This window comes from Vigna unguiculata, chromosome 6 (assembly GCF_004118075.2).
Source record: "Vigna unguiculata cultivar IT97K-499-35 chromosome 6, ASM411807v1, whole genome shotgun sequence".
Lineage (NCBI taxonomy): Eukaryota > Viridiplantae > Streptophyta > Magnoliopsida > Fabales > Fabaceae > Vigna > Vigna unguiculata.
This window is the reverse complement of record NC_040284.1, coordinates 24,652,188-24,666,985: the sequence shown is the minus strand read 5'-3', so window position 1 is coordinate 24,666,985 and position 14,798 is coordinate 24,652,188. Positions and strand designations below refer to the sequence as shown.

The 14,798-nt window shown below is 26.5% G+C and overlaps 2 protein-coding genes across 2 annotated transcripts; both read right to left on the bottom strand.

The window, feature by feature from the left end:
• Positions 1 to 8,169: 8,169 nt before the first annotated feature.
• LOC114188548 (two-component response regulator 24-like) lies at positions 8,170 to 8,787 on the bottom strand. The gene is made up of 2 exons (XM_028077120.1): positions 8,551 to 8,787; positions 8,170 to 8,352 (listed from the first exon to the last, which is right to left on the bottom strand). The coding sequence occupies exons 1-2, from the start codon at positions 8,785 to 8,787 to the stop codon at positions 8,170 to 8,172; spliced, it is 420 nt and encodes a 139-aa protein (XP_027932921.1).
• Positions 8,788 to 13,107: 4,320 nt separating this feature from the next.
• On the bottom strand, positions 13,108 to 14,798 carry LOC114188916 (GDSL esterase/lipase At5g18430-like). The gene is made up of 5 exons (XM_028077586.1): positions 14,513 to 14,798; positions 14,255 to 14,382; positions 13,908 to 14,150; positions 13,572 to 13,824; positions 13,108 to 13,482 (listed from the first exon to the last, which is right to left on the bottom strand). Exons 1-5 carry the CDS (start codon positions 14,766 to 14,768, stop codon positions 13,250 to 13,252), a joined length of 1,113 nt encoding a protein of 370 aa, XP_027933387.1. The 5' UTR covers positions 14,769 to 14,798; the 3' UTR covers positions 13,108 to 13,249.

The window sequence follows — 14,798 nt, the reverse complement described above, 5'->3', positions numbered from 1 at the left end:
AAAACAATAAATTACTAATTGGTAAGATTGTGTATCAACTAATATTTAATACATTTGATCAAGACTTGGGGTTAATGAGCTATATGTGATGGAGTCAATGGTAGCTGTCTATAAATATACAAACTATTTTAGTAGGTGTCTATAAATATACATTCCTTAAAAGAATGATGTAGACAAAAAATAGTAAATGAAAGTATCATAGATTTACATCCTTAAACATTTTTTTAATTGGGAGGTCAAATAAATATTGATGTCTATGATGTGTTTCAGCTTCCCTGCATTTAAAAAAAAGTAAATATTATAGTTAATATATATGCAAATAACATAAATATTATGTAGCAATTGAATTATGTATAAATAATAAAAAAATATATTTACCTTTGAAGCAGTCTTCTTAATTCTTTGTAGAAGACATGGTCCATAAGTTGTTGAGTTTTAAAGAACTAAAAAATATCATTGAATATTGTTATTTACTTATGAGACATTAAATCTATATGTAATGGTATACACATATTGAAGAACTAGTAATAACCTTATTAATGCATATATTTTGATAAACACGAAGATTATTGTTGTAGTGAGTATGGATTGGTAATGATTTTTGTTGTTGTAGCAAAAACACAGGCGTTGTTGTGCCTGTGTGTTCGTATTTTTTAATATTTTATAGAAATTTGAGTTAAGTTTAACTCCCATGCTAAAAGAAAAAATATTAAAATATCTTTCATCGTTAAACCATGTCATTGCAGCTACCGAGCCTCCACATCTGTCATCATTGTCACTACACCTTCGTTCTCCATTGTTGCTGCAATCCTTTTGAGAGGAAGCAATAAGAGAGAGTGTAAACCGATGATAATTTATGGGAAGTTTGTTCAAGAAAACTCGTTCTGAATAATTTGTTTCGGAAATCTTGTTCTTGAAATCCTATTTCAGACTGCATCTTATAAGTTTTGAAAAGTTTGTTATGAAAAGTTCATTTAAAAAAATATTTCATATGTTCTGGAAAGCTTATTTTGAAAATTCTGGTCTAGAAGGCTCTTTACAAAATGTATTTCATATGCTTTAGAAATTTCATTTCAAAAATTTTCTTCCAAAAACCATATTTTGGAAATCATGTTCTTAGAATTTCATAAAATTTGTTCCAAAAATCTTGTTGAATAGGTAATCTTGAAGTCCCTTTAGAAAGGGTAGAAGGTTGTTTTGAAACATGTGACTGTTGTTATAAATCATAGGAGGGCAAAAAAAAGTTTTTTTTCATTCATCTATAACAGTATATAAAGAATAGACACAATCATCAGTTAACGTTATTTTAATATCGTAGAAAATGTATTTTTTATTTCTTCTTGTAAATATTTTATAATTACTTGTTGATTAACCTTTAAATGTAGTAGAGATTCTCTTCCTTCATGCTTATTGCATTTACATTGTCACGTGGTTGCTGAAAAAAAAATGTTGTCACGTGTTTCTTCATCTCTTTGATTTAATTATCTAGTTGTTGTCTACAAGACAAAATTTTCAAAATGGGTTATAAATTTTAGATATTTACCCTTAATATTTTGTCATTGTAGAAGAGATTTGTAGTTATTTTATACAAAATTTAATATCTACATTGGGATAGATTAATATATCTCATTAAAAAAATAAAAGATATTAAAAGGAAGCATTAATTGTTTAAGAGGGACCTTACAATGTTGGTGTTGGTGCTGAAAAAACTTTCGGATATGACATTTTTTGCGCACATTGCAAAGCGACTCTCCTTTGCTCTATATTAATTAATTATCAAAGTGTTTTTTTTTTTTTAATTTTCTCCTCTTTTTTTGAACGTGTTTTAAATTTTAGCACAACTAAAAAGTATTTCAGTTCAATTTGCTTTGGTTGGTTCAGTTTTGTTTGGTTTTGTTTAATCCGGTCTGGTCTGGTTCGGTTTAGTGCGGCTCGGTTCAGTGCGGTTCGATTCGGTTCGGTCTGGTTCGGTTCGGTTCAATTTAGTTCAGTTCGGTTCATTTTAGTTCAGTGCGGTTCGGTTTAGTTCGGTTCAATCTGGTTCGGTTCATTTCAGTTTGATTCAGTTTAGTTCGTTCTGGTCCGGTTCGTTTCGGTTCAGTGCGGTTCGATTCGGTTTAGTTCGGTTCGGTTCGGTCTGGTCCGATTCGTTATGGTTCGGTTTGATCCGATTCAATTTGGTTTGGTCTGGTCCAGTTCGGTTCAATTCGATTCGGTTCGGTTCAGTTCAATAAAGAATATATAATGAATTTTTAAAATAATTGTTAAACGTAAAATTAGAAAAATAAAATATGTACATAAGAGAGGTTTTTAAAACAACTGTTGAAGACAAAAGAGGTTTTTAGACTAACAGTTAAAAGTAAACTATTTATAAAATAATTAGTTTTTAAAATAATAATTAAGGGTAAAATTGGAATAACGAAATATGGACACAAAAGAGGGTATCTCTTTATATATTGTTATAAATGAAAAAAAATAATCTAACTAAACTTAACTATAATTATATGTATTATATTAAAGTAAAAAAAAACCATTTTTAATAAAAATTATATATTATAGTAAAAAAATAATAATAAAAATTAAACCGTATTGTTTTACTGTTTGTTCTTAAAAAACTGAACTTCTATTGTTAATTACTCACTAATTGCTCACTTATATGTCTTTTGCATTCTTCTTACTTTGTTATACTCAATGCTTCACTGCTCCCATTTCACTTTTCTTTTTCATTGTCTTATAATATTTTTCTTAAATACTTAAATATTTAGGCTTTTACCAATTTTGAAACTCTATATTCTCTACTTTGACAAAATAAATAGTTATTTGTGTGAGAGGTGAATACAAACAAATTCAAGCTTATCCTTTTGATGTTTTTTTCATTGAAAGTATACAATTTGTTTATGTTATTGTTTATACACTTGCTATATTTAATTTAGGGAAAAACTTTATGTTTCAATTGTTTAAGAGGACCTTACGATTGTGGTGTTGGTGCTGAAAAAACTTTTGGGTATGATATTTTTTGTGCACATTACAAAGTGACTCTCCTTTTGCTCTATATTAATTAATTATGAAAGTGTAAAATTTTCCTTTAAACTTTATCCTCTTTTTTTGAAGGTGTTTTAAAATTCAGCACAACTAAAGAGTATTTCAGTTCAGTTTGGTTTAGTTCGGTTCAGTTTGGTTTAGTTTGGTTTGGTTCGGTCTGGTCTGGTTCGGTTTGGTTTAGTATGGTCAAGTTCAGTGCGGTTTGATTCGGTTCGGCCCGTTTCGGTTCGGTTTAGTGTGATTCAATTCGGTTCGGTCTTGTCCGTTTCGTTTTGGTTCTTTTTGGTTCAGTTCGGTTCGGTTCTGTCTAGTCCGGTTCGTTTCAGTTCAGTGCGGTTCGGTTTAGTTCAGTTCGGTTCGGTCTGGTCCGGTTCGTTTTAGTTCAGTGCGGTTCAGTTCGGTCTGATCCGATTCAGTTTGGTTCAGTTCGGTTTGGTCTGGTCAGATTTGGTTTAGTTCAATTCGATTCGGTTCAGTTTAATAAAAAATATATAATGAATTTTTAAAATAATTGTTAAACGTAAAATTAGAAAAATAAAATATGTACATAAGAGAGGTTTTTAAAATAACTGTTGAAGACAAAAGAAGTTTTTTGACTAACGGTTCAAAGTAAATTATTTATAAATAATTAGTTTTTAAAATAATAATTAAGAATAAAATTAGAATAACGAAATATAGATAAAAAAAGTATCTCTTTATATATTATTATAAATAACATGCATATTAAAAAATTATAAATTTCAATATTATATGTATATACGAAAAATTATCAGAATCATAAAACTTAAAAAAAAAAATTATAGTTATGTGGATAAAACCACAAAAATTATTATTTCTTATTTTCTTATCGATATTATAAAAATCGAATAGTGGAAATTATAGTTATGCGGATAAAATCACAAAAATTATCATTTGTTATTTTTTTTAATATTATAAAAATCAAATAATAATTATTATTATAATTATATGTTCACATTTTTTTAATTTTTAAAAATTTAAGTTAAAATTAATAATAAATATATAATTAATTTTTAAAATAGTCGTTAAATATATAAATACATATGTTAAAAAAATAAGCAGTTGAGAGAAAAAACTTTAGTTCTTACTCTTAAAAATTAAATATTTTTTCATAATAAAAAAATATATAGTTATTACTTTAATCATTAAAAATTCATTATATTAAGGTTTAAAATTGTGTATTTAATTATTTTTATCTCTGTCCCATCATTCTTTGGTTACTAAACCATCACTTCTAAATATTTCTTATTCTAATATTTATCTTATTACATCTATCCGAGAAGAAGTAAAAGTGAAACAGAAATACAATGAAGAATAGAACTCGTCTAAATACTTTTTTTAAACAGAAATGGAGACTTAACCTCTTGACAGGAACTAAACACCTTAACGCAAATACTATGAGGAATAGAACGCATAAAATATTTTCTTTTACACAGACACGCATGAATCGAGAACTCGCCTTTTGACCTATTCTGCAATGGTATATCCATCACATGCACCATCCCACAGTATCTTAATTTTAGACTGAGCCATGAGACGAGGACATTAACAACACAGCCTTCCCATGTATTACAATTTCGGAGTTTAAGTCTTTATAAATTTTTTATAATATGTTTTTGAACTCCTATAGGGTCTATAGTGCATAGCTTGTCTATGTATATGGTGTACATGGTTGTGTTACTTACTCATATCCACAATGAAAAAAATTATGTTATGTTGCATATTCTTCTACGTGTATTTTTCCATCACGTTAGAAGTAGACATTTAAAATTCAAAATAACAATTATATTCTTTATTTTAGTTATATTTATACTAAAATATAATAACAAATAAATATATTTTATCATATATTTTGCAGTTATTTATTTATTTTTTATTAAAATAAAAATTTCTTAAAAAATATAATTTTTATATTTCAAAAGAATTTTTTAAATTTTAAATAATTATAATCCTTAAGATACTTTTTAATATATGACTAGTCTTAGCATATATATATATATATATATATATATATATATATATATATATATATATATACTAATTTGATTAAAAAATAAATATAAAATTATTATATTTAAACAAATAAATCATTTATGTAATTATATTTAAAGATTATAACAATGTAAAATTATATATAATATGTAAATAATAAATTTGATAATATAAAAATATTAAATAACTAATTATCATTATTTTTTATAAAATATTAATTAAAAATAAATATTATTTTTTTATATTTAAATAATGAATTATAAAAAAAAAAGTTAATAATACCCACCATCATAATAATAATAATAATAATAATAATGTATTATACTAATAAAATAATAACAATTACAATAATATCAACAATAATAATAACAAGATTAAAAAACAATATTTAGATTTTTTTTAAATTATAATTTTGACACCAATTAATTAGTGATGTTGTATGATTAAAATTTAAAGAGAACTTTTAAGTTATATATCATTTTATAATGAAATGTGTGTGTACGAGTAGTTGTTATATGCATACATATTGTGTTTAAAATAAATAAAACATGAAAATTGATGTTAAATATTTTTAAATAATTATTTATATATATATATATATATATATATATATATGAGTAAAAATAACATATTTTCATTCTCACATTTTTTTTTTCTAAAAAAATAGAAAATTAGACATAAATTTATTATTTTTATATTTTTCATGTATATATTATATTTCAGTACTAAAATAAAAAAAATAATTCTCTTTTATCTCACCAATGAAGTATTAATTTAATAAATAATATTTGTTATCTATTTTTTTTTAATTACTATAATGATTAAATTTAAGAATTAATTATATGTAATAAGTTTGAAATATATATATATATATATATATATATATATATATATATATATATTAGTTTTATTATTTTTTTATATTAATATGTTTTATTGTTAACAATTATTTTAATTTTTTTATATAAATATTTATTTTTTTAATTTTATAATTAACAGTAATTTTAAAAATTAATTATATATTATTTATTAATTTTAACTCAATTTTTTTATCAAAATTAATACAAATACACTATATTAAAATTAAAAAAGTGGGGCCGTTGTTTCATATTGACACCAAATACCCTGTCATCCAATAATTAAATCTATTGTTTTAAATTTCTTTTATATGCATATTTTATTTTTTCAATACTTTATATTTAAAAACCATTTTAAAAATTATTTATTTATTTTTATTGATTTTAACTCAAATTTTTATCAAAATTAATATAAAAATATAAAAGTGGAACCCTTGTTTCATATCGACACAAAGTACGTGTCATCTGATAATTAAATCCATTAACCCACAAAATTAGTCAAGACTTCTCAATTGTTTTGAACCAAAGTAAATATACTTTCTTTGCTTCTGAACCAAAATGTAATTTTGATAAATAAAAGTTAAACAGTTAACTATATTTTTACGCCAAATGCAAGGATTTGCTACGGGTAAGTAACACAATTAAACAGCAGTATTTGTCTATTTTTTAAATTAAAAATAAATTAAAGTCGACACGTGATATATGATATGACAAAAAATTGGAAATTCCACGAAATAATATATGACATGAAATATACGTACATAGTATTAACGAGATCAAATCCAATTTTTAAAAAAAACTTAAAAAATTAATTAAACAAAAAAATAATAAAAAATTAAAATTATCCAAAATAACAAATTAGAAATCAAAATAATAATTAAATCTAATAATAATATTATTGTTAATAAAATAATAATACTAATAAATATAATTTTAATAACAATAAAATTATAAAAATGTGTGCTGAATGACATTTATGAAAATAAGATGAAATAGTAAAGATATTAACCTGGTGGCATTTGTGTATATAGGACAAATTGGTAAGATTATTTAAAAAAATAGTAATTGGGACGTGTGGAATGACAAGAAAGTCATGAATGTTATACTTTATTTTCGGTTTAATTATTCGTAAGGTACCCAGTTTGGTATTAGTGTGTCAAATTGGTACCCGCTTTTAAAAAAGTGTTAATTGCATCCCAATTTTTGAAAATTGCTTCAATTAGGTCCCTTTCAGATAGAGTTGACTAACGCCGTTAGTCAACGTGCCACGTGTCAATCTGTGATTTTTTTGATTTTTTTTTAAATTTAATTTTTTTTTAATTTTTAAAATTTTTTTAAATTTTTTATAAAAAAAATAAAAATGTCACGTGTCAAGTCCCTGTGTGTGACACATTAATTACTTTTAATTTTATTAAAAAATATTTTAATTATTAAAAATTATTAGGTCAAAATTGAATCAAATACACATAAGTAGGTACTAAATTGAAACGAAAAAACATAAATGGGGACTAAATCAAAATCAAAATCATCACAATGGCATCTGATAGTGACACTAACACGTGGCATTACAATGCCACGTGATTTTGTCCACCTACTTTATTTTAGTGATTTCGGTTTAATTATTCGTAAGGTACCCAGTTTGGTATTAGTGTGTCAAATTGGTACCCGCTTTTAAAAAAGTGTCAATTGCATCCCACTCGCTGATAGTCATACAAAATCACTAAAATTTATTCTTTAAAAGTTTAAAAGTAGGTGGACAAAGTTTTAATGTAATGTATTAGTATAATACGTCATTTTTACCTGACAACATTTTGCATCTTATGACACTTCATAAATAAAAACTTATTCATGCAATTGTATAACATTAATTCTTCAATTAATGTAATAATGGGATATATTTAATATGAACACACTGTATTAAACAAAAAAGTGGGACCCTTATTTCATAATTACACCCACCCTGTCATCCAATAATTAAATCCATTAACCTAAATATGCCCAAAAAATTAGTCCAAGGATTCTCAATTGCTTTGAACCAAAGTAAACAGAATTACTTTGCTTTTGAACCAAAATATATAATTGTGATTTTGATAAACAAAAGGTAAACAGTTAACTATATTTTTACGCCAAATGCAAGGTAAGTAACACAATTAAACAGCAATACTTGTTTAATTGTGGTGCAGAAAAAAATTTACAGACTATGGAGGAGCTAAATAAACAGCAAAAATTATACACATAATGAAGAAATGAATCAAATGAATCAAGTTGTAGTAAAATTTGGATGGTCTTGCAAGACTCGTTCAATCTTTGTTCGATCAAGAGGCTTTTCAAAGCAATAGTTGGATCCTGCAGCTAAAAATTCTTCACCATCTTTCCCATTAGCACGCGTAGTAATTCCCACAATCAAGCACTTAACACCCATACCACGTAGCTCTTTTGTGGCCTAATTAAGACACCATTAAATAATTATATATATTAAGAAAAATTATACTATCATTTTATTGTTTTACTCTTTAACGTAGTTCAGTACCGATCATTAATTAATATATCATTATTTTTTTTAAAAGAGTTAATAATTTACACTAAATCACGTAAAAGAATAAATAATAAAAATAAAAAAGATGAAAATCTTCGTACGTACCTCGTGACCGTCCATGATGGGCATTTCTTTGTCCATGAAAATGATGTCAAAATTTGCCCCACATCGATGCATATCCACTGCTTCATTTCCATCACTAACCGTTTTTGCGTCCATGTTAAACAACCGCTCCAACATCATCATGTGGATTTTCCGAACGACAGCATCGTCATCCACAATCAGTGCTGAAATTCTCGACCTTCTACTCCCTCCTTTGTTCCTCTGCTTCATTGACTCCATTTTAATCCTGTTACAACTAAACTCACTTATAACAGAATTATCGAATGAAATCAAGTTTTAGTCTAAAGTAGCTGAAAGGTACATGAGATGAAGTCCTTGGCTTCTTATAAATAAATACTAAACATATAGATATTAAAAATGATATAGATCGAGAGAAAGATAAGCGGAAATGGAAGATTGATTCTGTGTTTCGTTTTTTCCTGTTCGATAGGGATTACGTCATTACTTTCACCACTGAATTAGATACGCAATTATTAATTTTGGTATATTGGATTGCAATAATTATTATCCCCATATTTAATCCAAATCCATTGAATGATATCAAGGATAAAACTACTGTAAAAAATCTTTATTTAAATGGTAAAAGGATGAGATACAAAACCCATATTTCACTATCCATTAAAGTATCCCAAGTCTTAATTTATAACAGAATCGCATTAACTCTTGTGTAGATATCCCATTTTCCAGGAGAATCTATTTCTATATCTATAATATTAATTTATACTATTAATAGAGAGGATAATTCATTTTATTTTTTCTATTTTTTCCATTTCTTAAATACTTTCTAAACTTTACCTCTTTATTTTCCACCCATTTAAATATTATATTTTCTGTTTTCTTTTTCACTTTTATGTTTTTCTTCTGCCTTAATTAAAATGCAAAAAAAAAAAAATATGAAAAAACATTTTAAATTTACATGTTACTTCAACAATTAGTGATTCATAACTGTTGTTTGTCTAGAGTTATTTATTGCAACATAATATCTTTTAAAAAAATTATCATATTAATATTCTTACAAATGCTAAAATATTAAAGTGATTTTTTTTATTGAATGAATTTTTAATAAATATAATGAATGTATTAAGTTTGATCATTAAAATTTAATACAACCATATATTCGTATTTTTCGAGTTTATAAGAAATTATTCATATTAAAAAAGTATAAACGAAATAAATTAAGCTTACCTTGTTTAAATTGAAAATCACGTAGAAATTTTGCATTATGAAAATAATTAACTAAAATTAGAAGAAAAGATAATTTTACGATAAGAAAATGTTTTATTACGAGAGATGGGAGATTATTAGTTATAATTAGATTAGAGTGTACAGTTTAAATTAAAATATTTGTTTAAGAATTGATTTAAAACTTCCGTATTATTAAATTTGAAGATATTTTATTTATTTTTTAAAACAAAAAAAATTATAAATTTTAAAATAAATTCTCTAAAATATCTCAACTATTTCATTCCAAATTATCTTAATAATCATACTAATTTAAATTACAACTATTAACTTATCATTATCAAATATCAGTTGTCATAGTCACTAAAACATTGTATTTATAATAAGGTGGAAGTTATTAAAATTTTATTTATAATATATGAGTAGATCACTTTATTAGATTATGATGTGAACAATTTAACATTACTTAATAACGATACTTTTTTTCAATTGTTATAATTTAATTATAAATACTTTTACGCTTTAACTCAACAGTTTATACATTTACAGATAAACTAATTTTATAAACCAATTTTGAATGGAGTATTTGTTAAAAGATTAATAGTGTAAAATTTAAATGTTGATCACAAACTCACCAAAAAATTCTACCAACATTGGTCAACGATGAAATAGATTTTGTTCCCACTATGGTTAAAAGGGAGAAGAGTCAAATAAGAAATATGAATATGTGATTCTATTTAAAACGATGAAACATAAGCACAACAAATATGCTTCTATTCAATTTATATAAAATTTACTGGTATTTATTTATTCACTTAATTGATGCATTGATTATTCTAGGACATTATCAAAATACTTATAAACGTATTAAAATTATGAAAAAAGTATTTATAATTCTAGCTAATATTATTAATTGAATGCATGTCATATGTCATGAATTATACATACCTTTTGAAAAAGAAAAAAAAATACTAATATAGGATAAAAAAACTAGTATATATATTTTTAAGATATTTATAAATAATATTTTATGATACAATAATTTATTACCATATTTTATTATATTTTTAAGATATTATAATATAATAATTAATTATATAATATCTCTAATATATAATAGTTAAATTCTAATATATAATAGTTGAATATGTACAAAATATGTTTACTCATATATTGGAAGCTTATAATTACAACATCTCATACTCATTCATACACTCAAAACTGTGAGACTAACTTTCTATATTTTCATACTTTGTATACTTATTATTATTATACAAATTTCCAGTAACAATTATCTAAAATATTTCATTACTTTTAAAATCTATCACTTATCGTCCTTTTTACCTGTGTTAATCACCCGTCCATATACCGGAAATGAACAAAATAGTGCGTGCAAATGTTATTATCAGATTTTGTTAACCCTTTCTTAAGACCAATTCAATCTACATGCTCTTATAGGCTAATGTGGGTTTTTTTTTTCCAAAAATTTTTACTCAAGAACAAAAAGAAAATAAAAAATGTGGCTCAATAGTTCAAGAAACTCATCCAAAATTCTATTAGAAGAAACTAGTGTTTAAAAAGTATTTAAAGTACAAGAACTATAGGAAACAATTACAAAATCTAATAAAATTCTAATGCAAAAAATCTACAGGAATCAATACAAACAAATTTAAATATATAAAATATATATTCTAAACCTCTCTTTTTTTAGTCTTTTATCATGTTTCATCGATGATTTAACTTAAATTTTTATTACAAGAATTTTTTTAATTACTGATAAATTTTTATGAACGGAAATAAATTTGTTGGTAACTCAAAATTTATCAACAAAATTTAGAATTTAAATTATCAATGGTAATTTTTGTTAATAAAACTCATCGCTTAAATATGTTAGTAAATTAGAACTTATATTATCAATAATAAAGAATATATTATTTGAACAAATAAAATATTCTGCTCAAAAAGCCTCTTTTACACAAGAAAGTATAAATAAAAAACACAACAATATAACTTTTATTCTCTTAATTACTAAGACTTTGCAATACAAGAGCAAGTTCAAAGTAAAACAATATCACGAACTTACAATATATTTTTGTTGTCGGTCATATTAATATAAATGAATTGTCCAAAATTTTCTCACAAGAAGCATAATGAAGAAAAAAGTATGTGTATAACCAGACTTTTTATTTAAAGAATGATTAAACCTATTTGTAGTAATTTATTAGATTTAGATAACATATATATCTACATTCAAACAAAACAATCCAAGGATTTTATGCATAAAACTGGACATAAACACCAATCAAAGAATGAAAACTTAACTTTTGGGACTTTATGTGTAATTCAAATCCAAGCTTTTACTTCACCTAAGTTAAATACCTCTTCCACATCCTTCACAGATGACCTAAAAATGATATTATTCATGTGTCCAAATTGCTCAAACTATAGTAATCCATATAAACTTTCACAAATTGTTACTTTTATTGGTTAGTCCAAATAACCTAAATTGTTGAAAGTTTTTTTTTATATATATATATTATGATGTGTTGTGACAATTACTATCCATTTGTCACATATATTCCAAAATTTTCCTACTAATATACAATTAAAGAATAAGTGTTGAATTGTTTCCTCTCCCGTCCCGTCCCACACATGACACATTCACAACTTAGATATGAGTTGCAATTCTATTTAACAATACTTTCAAAGAAAAATATAGAGCCCTCGGTGATGCTTTGATATTCCAAAATTGTCCATATAGATCTGTATCTTGCCTCGTAATTCATTTTCTAATTTTATTATACATTAATTTCATTGTTTAAATGTTAGTTTTACTATCTTTCCAAACCTAGGACTTCTCTCCTCATATCTATTGTACTCATGCTCAACCCATTCATTAAAGCATCAACTTGTGATTTCACCCATTCGAATGATTCTCTTTGCCATTCCAATTTCCATTCCCAAGACTTATAGTTGCAAAAATCCATTTCCCATATTGTTGCATCCTTGGAAAGAGAATTTGCATATAACCTTGGATACTTTTCAAGAAGAGAGACCTCACTTAGCCACCTTTATTCCTAAAACAAAATCTTATTTTCTCTTTCCCTAACCAAAAAATGTTATTATCAAACCAATTTTCTCTTTGTCCTTTCCGACGTGCTTTCCTTAAGTCTTTCCTTAAGAAAATGGTAAAAGCACAATTTCTCGATTCAAATAACTTAGCACCTGAATTACAATTTCTCAATGCATGTTATTGGGTTTTCTGTTAGTGTCCTCAAGTTTATAAGATGCAGAGTGACGTTTAAATTATATAAAAGGAAGATTTAGGGAAAAAAAATAAGAAAAGAAGATTGTGAGTAAATTATTTAATTGATGAATAATTTGTTCGCGAAATAACAACTCTAAAGACTGTGACAGTCGCACACACAAAACAAAAACACCTGATAATCGATACAAGTTTAAAACAATTCCAATCACAAAGAAGACATCATAAGTGTTATCATTTTGTAGCATCCAATGCTAGGATGGTGCTTAGGTTCATTGGTTTCATGTATCGTTTAGAACCCGACATAATCTGCTCCACGATGATTCTGTTAGCCTTTTCTGTCGGATGGAATGGATCCCAAAACGCATGCAAGTTTCTGTTTGGGCATAAGTTCGAGAGTGGTGTGCATAACCCAATCCCGTTGTACGGTCCTTGCCCACAACAAGCAATTCTTGATGTAGTAAAACCTGCCCAACAACAACATTATAGAATTTGACATGCATAGAACAATTAATATAAGAGTTTTTCTTGTATATATGTAGTAATAATCAAGTACCATATGCTGCAGGGTTATTTACGAAATCATTGTGCATTCGTGCTGTATTTGCAGCGATAAAAACGTCTTTGCCAATTTTCTTGTTGAGTCCTTGTATCATGTGTTGTAGTTGAGGGTTGTAGAGTGATGCAGCTCTTTGAAGTTCAGCAGAACATCCTCCATTGGTTCCACGCATGGCTAGTTCTGCTGGAACACAACCCATTGGTCCAGTTCCTGTCACGAGCACTCTTCGAGCTCCCAGATCATATAGCCTCTGCAATAATTTCCGACAAATTAATCTAACTTGCATAACATTGTGTGTCAATTGATATACATATACGAGAATGATTTGATTACCATCAAGAGTTTACGGTACTCCACAATGAGATATTTGACATAATCCTGTAGCGAAAACTCTCGAGACCTTGCAGAATAAGGTACCAAGTAGTAATTGTTCACGAAATCGTTGCCACCGACAGTGATGAGGACCAATGCTTGGTTCACAAGTTTCTTTGCTCGTCCTACTCCAATGAGAATGGACACTCGTTGCTGGTATTCTTCAAAGTAGTCCAACTGTCTATACATTCTGATTATGTTCAGCTGCAAAATTAATGCAGTGTTCAACAATTTATACAACAAATTTTACACTCATCGTACGTAACTCGACCATGATTACTATGCCAACAAGACAACAACAGACTTACAAACTGAGCTCCAGTGTCGTTAAGAATGCCTATTCCGGCGGAAGCGAAATTGGCTCCATTCAGAAGATTGTCACCTTTTAGCTGTGGACTCAAATATGGCAACACGGATTCACCACCCATTCCTTCACCTGATAATAATCAACAAAACATGTTACTAACCGAAGTGCATGCTTAAACAAGACCATTCAAAAGCTTCAACTATGATCTGAAACCATAAGCCAGCGATGACAAAACATACATTGTGCAATGATACTTAACTGATAAGATCAGGGATGTTGCGGCCATTGGAAAAACGACCAGTTGGTTTGCGAGATGGATAATCAATGCCATAAGGAGGAGAATCAGCTCGTGCAGTGGTGGCCAAGTAATTGTTGTTGCCACTGTCAACAAGTGAATCTCCAAACACAAAGAAAGCCCTTGGCTTAGCCTCAACACCTGGGACAATGACCCCAGATAAGAGAACCACACTAAAAAGTATCACCATGGTGCCAACAAAACCTAAGGGAACTGCCATTGGGGTGAAAATAATCAACCTTTTTTTCTG